This window comes from Pteropus vampyrus, unplaced genomic scaffold, assembly GCF_000151845.1.
Source record: "Pteropus vampyrus isolate Shadow unplaced genomic scaffold, Pvam_2.0 Scaffold60, whole genome shotgun sequence".
NCBI classification, from domain to species: Eukaryota; Metazoa; Chordata; class Mammalia; order Chiroptera; family Pteropodidae; genus Pteropus; species Pteropus vampyrus.
Window position 1 is genome coordinate 1,360,916 of NW_011888841.1, and position 6,263 is coordinate 1,367,178.

General features: G+C 53.9%; 1 protein-coding gene across 1 annotated transcript in view; it reads left to right on the plus strand.

Annotated features, from left to right (window-relative positions):
* Positions 1 to 6,263, plus strand: part of TMEM63A (transmembrane protein 63A) — a 29,756-nt gene that overhangs the window by 12,308 nt on the left and 11,185 nt on the right. The window contains exons 6-12 of the mRNA XM_023531030.1: positions 778 to 829; positions 1,205 to 1,313; positions 2,005 to 2,075; positions 3,577 to 3,657; positions 3,948 to 4,071; positions 4,160 to 4,293; positions 5,199 to 5,337. Of these exons, the coding sequence (XP_023386798.1) occupies positions 778 to 829; positions 1,205 to 1,313; positions 2,005 to 2,075; positions 3,577 to 3,657; positions 3,948 to 4,071; positions 4,160 to 4,293; positions 5,199 to 5,337 (710 nt within the window). The remainder of the gene's footprint in view (positions 1 to 777; positions 830 to 1,204; positions 1,314 to 2,004; positions 2,076 to 3,576; positions 3,658 to 3,947; positions 4,072 to 4,159; positions 4,294 to 5,198; positions 5,338 to 6,263) is intronic.

Sequence of the window (6,263 nt, forward strand, 5' to 3'; positions counted from 1 at the left end):
CACTACCTGTCCTTCCAGAGACACATCATCTTCCTGCTGGTGGCGGTCAGCTGCTTGTCCCTGTGCGTCATCCTGCCCGTCAACCTCTCGGGCAATTTGCTGGGTAAATATTCGTGTTGTCCTCGTCTGCGCTGGGCCCAGGCCTAGGAGAAGGGGCTCATTGGGGTGGACCAGAGCCCTGGATTCATGCTCACACTCAGATGTGAGACGGTCTCAGGGTGACTTTCCGGATTTTTCTATCTTAAGTAGGAGGAAAACACCCAGATTTATAGACTCAGCGGCTTCCGGGAGTGTTTCATACCTTCCTGCCCCCACCCGAATCCAGAGGCCACAACTGGCGGATCTAGAAAACGTTAGTAATGTTCAAAGTCAAAATCAAAGCGAGGAATTATATTTCCAAGCAACTATAGGAGTCCAGCTTCCAAAATGTCAGCACGAGTCCACTCTGAAGCTCAGCGATTCCCAGCCTTGGTTCTGGGAACGGCTTCGGATCTTTCTAGATTTCTCAAGGAGTGCCACAAAAATCTCAGGCAGATGAATTCAGATTTGACTTGACCCACGTGGTGGGTTGAGGAGAAGTTGTCGGGGAGTGTCTTGGAATAGAACAGAGGCCTTGGTCGGGGTCGGTAGCTCTGAAAAAACCGGACGGACGTCCTTGTCCTCTGATAAGTCTGGCCATCTGGGCTCCTCCTCAGAGCGCCACAAACCGAGGGGGGTTATGCCCCGCCCCGCTCCCTAGTGTGATCCCCGAGACTAAGTCTCTGTGCTTCTCTGCAGGCAAAGACCCTTACAGTTTTGGGAGGACGACGATAGCAAACCTACAGACAGAGTGCGTATGGGGTGGGAGGGTGTGAGGGTGCTGATGGGGGAGGCCAAGCAGAAGGCAGGTTCCAGAAGGCAGGGTAGGCCAGACGTAGTCCCAAGTGGGCAGGTGAATGTCTGAAAGTCCCTTTGCAGTGAGTGTGGCGGGGCCCTGGGCACAGACACATCCCAGGCGGCCGCCGTTTTAAGGGAATTTTAGGAAATCAGGAGGTCCCTCGAGTCTGGGGTTCATTTGTCAGAACAGCCTCTCTCAGGGAGCGCTGTTGTGATGAAGCCACTGGCCTTCGGCTCGATGCCGTGAGGGTAGCCAAGCCCCCAGCTGGTTGGTACCCCCGCCGCTGGCCCAGGAGCCCAGCCCTGATGGCAGGTGGTGTCCCCGCAGCAACGACCTCCTGTGGCTGCACACCATCTTCGCTGTCATTTACCTCTTCCTCACCGTGGGCTTCATGCGGCACCACACCCAGTCCATCAAGTACAAGGAGGAGAACCTGGTGAGTGAGGCTGGGGGTGGGGCATGTGCCGGGGAGGGGGGGGTGGTCCCGAGTCTGGGCAGAGAGGGCTGGCACCCCCGTCTTAGTCCCCAGGAGCAGGACAGCAGTGAGCCCCGCAGGGGACTGCCGTGGAGCCGGGCTTGCATATTCGCACTCAAATTTGGCATTTAAAAATTTTTTTCTGATAGATTGTTTTAGGATTTAGACATTTTTTTTTCCCCCATTCTGCCAACTAGCCCTTAGATTTGTGGGGTTTAGGCTTATCAGTTACTGATTTAACTAATTTCTAAATTTAAGTAATTTAGGTTACAAACAGCTCCCTCTCTCTTTGAAACTGCAGCGTGACAGGGAGGGGGAGTTTCTGTTACCTGGTTCCAGGCCTGAGGCCTCCTCTGATCTGCTGTGTGACCCCGTCTGAGTCACTTCCCCTCTCTGGGTTCTTTCATAGTCTCCTGTCCTATGAAGGAGGCTCGTAGACTTGCTTTTAAAATCCTGGAAGGAGATGCTATGTAGATAACACACTAGGGTTCTGCCGGGCCACAAAGGAGAGGACCAAGTCGGCTGGGTTCCTGTTGGTCTTTTTGGGGGGCAGGGGCAGGGGGAGCTTGGGACAGGGTGGGAAACCCGGTCCCGCCTGTATGCAGACTGGCTTGTCCTGGTGACTTTTCTCCCTGGTGTCTTTGTCTGGTAGGTGAGGCGGACCCTGTTCATCACAGGACTCCCCAGACATGCCACAAAGGAGACTGTGGAGAGCCACTTCCGGTGAGCAGGGTGGGGGTGGGAAGGGGAGCGAGGCCCTTCAGGTGGGACCACACAGTCCCATGGGGCAGGCGCCTTGGGTGACCACCTTACGTCTTCTACTTGGGCACTTGAGTGAGGTCTGAGAAGGACCTGGCCCTGCCATACGAGCACCAAATGGCTGCCTTGCACTAGCTCTGCTGGTGCTGCGAAAGGACCTGGGCTAGTGGCCTGTCCCCTGCAGGCAGCCATGGCTGCCCCGCGTGACCACAGTAGCCAGAGCACAGGCCAGGGTGTTGGTTTAAACAAACCTGAGGGAAGGAAATGATCCTCCCTGGGCTTCTCGGTGCCGGCTTTGCAGAGTGAGAGGTACACGAGCCAGTCCCAGAAGGGGAGGGACCTGGGCCCTTCTGTGCATTTGTCCATCGTCCACTCAGGCGTCTCCTGAGTGAGCACGCTGTGTCTGGAGCCCTGTCCTCACAGAGCTCACCGTTCAGCAAGTGTAGGTTCTCCTGGCCGGACCCCCTTCCCAGCAGGCCCCACTGAGCACCTGTGCCAAGGATTCCTGCAGATGGGCTGCAGGGAGGGCTTTCCTGTGAGAAGGAAGCTGTACGTACAATGCCCTGAACACAGGGCCTCGTATGGAGCATCAAGGAAAGGGGTGGGTGGGGGAGAAGCAGGCCAGGAAGGTCCTGGGGCCCTGGCCTGGAGGCCTTGAACCTGGGCTAAAATGCTGAGGTGTTAGTCTGTATTCATTCCTTATCAGTTCAGCAGTCATTAATTTGTAGTATAAACTAGGGCTGGCTACTGTTTATTTACCCTTGCCCTATTTATGAGAACTCTTACTAAGCAAATTATTAGTATAAACAGAATTGTTAAATGAATGTTTGAAATTTATTGACTAATCTCTTCAGAAACTCCAAGTATTTTGGAAATATTCTTTTATATATAAACACCGGATATTGGAACCGTGTGTCCGTTCCTTGAAACAGCTCCCCAGAGCTGCCTGCCAGGCAGCAATGGTTCCACTTCACATATTAGTATTTTACTAAGATTATTAATGTATGTGTAGACATTTTCTGGGCTGAGGGTGCTTTGCTTTCATTAGACCTAAAAGGTCTGCGATCTTCCAAGGGGTCACAAACTAAACAGGTTTTCAGTGACGGTCCACGGTAGATCTGACCTGGAGCAAACAAGAAATCTATTCCTTTGGGTGGGTAGAGGGGATAACAAGTAGTGTTCATTCTTCCCGGTGAGAAGTGCCAGCTGATTTAAAGCCAAGCGGGTATAAACTTGTCAGTTTCAGGCAGTTGCTTTCATGCTACTAAAAAATGCTTCTTTGTATTACATTTCAAAATTTCCCCTTTTGCTCAAAAAGAAAGAGAAAAGAGGTGTCTGCTGGCACAGGAACGGGCAGCGTGATTGCTCTGCCACCCTTGGAGATGTTGGGGGGGGGCGGGTCTCTCCTGACTGGGGGTGCTCTTTTCCAATGGCGTCTTTTGCTTCTGGCCTGCCCTGGCCACAGGGACGCGTACCCCACGTGTGGGGTAGTGGAGGTCCGGCTGTGCTACGACGTGGCCAAGCTGATCTACTTGTGCAAAGAAAGGTGAGCGTGGGCTGCGGGCGGGCGTGCGTGGGGTAAGCTGGGCTGCAGCTTTCTGGCTTTTCCCCTCTGAGACTCCCACCGTCCTTCCCTGATGGCCTCGGGTCCCCCAGCTGCGAAGGGAGGAGCGGGGACTCGCCCCTTTCTTGTTTACAAAGCTGAACTCCCAGTTCTGGTAGTGACTGATGGTAGTGGTGGTAACAGATGGTTGAATGGAGCGTGTGGGGTCCGTACCACAGGACTGTGGTCTGAGGTTCGTCCCCTCCCGCCCCACTCCACCCCCCCAACTGCAGAAAAAAGACTGAGAAGAGCCTGACCTATTACACGAACCTGCAGGTGAAGACAGGTCAGCGGACCCTCATCAACCCCAAGCCCTGTGGCCAGTTCTGCTGCTGCGAGGTGCAGGGCTGTGAGCGGGTGAGTGCCCGCACCCTGGCCGGCACTGTGGGGTTTCTCGGCCGCCTGCACAGGCCACGTCATCACCAGGGCATGTGTCTTCTGGTAGGAGGATGCCATCTCTTACTACACACGCATGAAGGACAAGCTCATGGGGAGGATCACCGAGGAGGAGTGCAGGGTCCAGGACCAGCCCCTGGGGATGGCCTTCGTCACCTTCCAGGAGAAGTCCATGGCCACCTAGTGAGTGTCCCAGGCCCTTCCTTGGCTGACGCCCTTGTCCCTGTCCAGGTACCTTGCTGTGCCTTTTGGATGGAGACGATTCTGCTGCGTCAGCACCACTGGGATTTTTTTTTTTTTTTTTGGTGGCATGTTCACCTACTTCTCCAGGTATGGCTGGGGAGGCAGCCATCACACTCACTCCCTCAGGGAGCCCAGCCCATGTTCGTGTGACAGTTGGGCCCCCCTCGGGCCTCCCACCAGCTGCCCCATGGGGCCCACTGGCTCTATGTCCCAGCATTCTGCCAGGCGGGATGGATGTCGTCCATCCTGCTCTGCAACCACACATCCTTCTGTGCAAGGGCATCTTCCCACAAATGACAGCTGTGGGGCAGACCCTTGGGCACTCCAGGGCGCCCCCTGCTGCGGGGACCCTGGTCCTGGAGAGGGGAGACAAAAAGGGGAAAGAGTAGGACCCATAAAGATGGCGAGGGTTGAGGTGGGGGTCCTAGGGAGGGAAATCTCGGAGTCAGAATGAGAACAGGCTGCATGTAACGTGGCCTGATGCTGCTATGGGGCGTGGGTGAGGCCAGCAGGTTGTGGGGGTGGCAGCGCAAACAGCGTAGGAGCTGGAGTCAGATGGGACAGAACCTAACTCAGAGAGCCTCAGTTTCCTTATCTGTCAAATGGGAATAGTCCTTGGCTTGCAGGGTTGTTCTGAGGATTAAACAAAGTCCCCCCCACAGTGCTCCAAGCGTGGCGTCTCTTTCATAGCATTAATTATAATAAATTAATAATAATAAAGCAAAGGTCCTGTACCACGAGGCTCCCAATCCCGCTTGGGAGATCACTTGGTGGTTCCAGTGTGTGCTGTGGATGCACATGGCACCCTGTGTCTGGGCCCTGGCCATTTCTGCATTTCCTGGCAGCATCCTGAAAGACTTCAACGCCTGCAAGTGTCAGGGCCTTCGGTGCAAAGGTGAGCCCCAGCCATCCCCCCACAGCAGAGAGCTCTGCATCTCCAAGTGGACCGTCGCCTTCGCCACTTACCCGGAGGACATCTGCTGGTGAGCCCCCAGGCCGGGAAGGGCCACATTTCAATGCTCAGTAGCTACATGTGTCTCTTGGCTACTATAGCAGACAGTGCAGTCTTAGGCCAAGTGGCAGCTCCCTCTTTAGCCTGGGGGACACATGAAAAGAATAAAAAACTGTTGAAATGAATTTTATATTATCTAAATATATATCTATGTATCTAAAATATTATCAGTTCAATACATAACCATTTTTTAAAATGGAGATGTTTTACGTTCTCCTTTTCATACTTAGTGGTATTTGAAATCAAGTGCATGGATTTCTAGAAACTTCTAGCATGTCTCAATTTAGCCATGTTTCGATCCTCGGTAGCCACACATAGCTAGCTCCTGGCTGCTATATCTGACAGTGCAGCCTTAGGTCAGGTGTCAGCTGTCTGTCCTGCCTGGGAGACGTGCTGGTGCGCTAGGCCGTGTCCGTGGGGTGCATGGGCGAGCCTCGAGCGTGATGTTTAGAGTGAGCGCAGTCCCCACGGGGGCCCCAGCAGGGCCGGCCATCCAGTCTGGCCTCTGTTCCTCGTCCAGAGCGGGTTTTGGGCAGAACACTAGTTCTGCCTCTGATGGTTCTGCTCTTTGGTTCATATTTCTAAACTTAAGATTGGTTTGTTGTCCTGTTCTTGATGGGGGTGAAAGGCCAGGGCAGGTTCCAGCTGGACTTTGTGCCTTTGTCCTCTACCTCCTTCTTCCTTGGACCCCAGCCCATTGGGAACGTTGGGCAGAATGTGTCATTAGTCGCAGAGCATCGCAGACGTGTCTAAGAAATGCCATGTTGGAGCCTTGTTGGCTCTGCTTGGGTGCTCATGGCATTTCTGTGGGTAGATTCTGGCCCCCGGACTAGAAGAGTCTTGTTAGCAGTGAATAACTTGTTTTAGCTCTGAGCTCACAGGGACTCAAAATTTGACC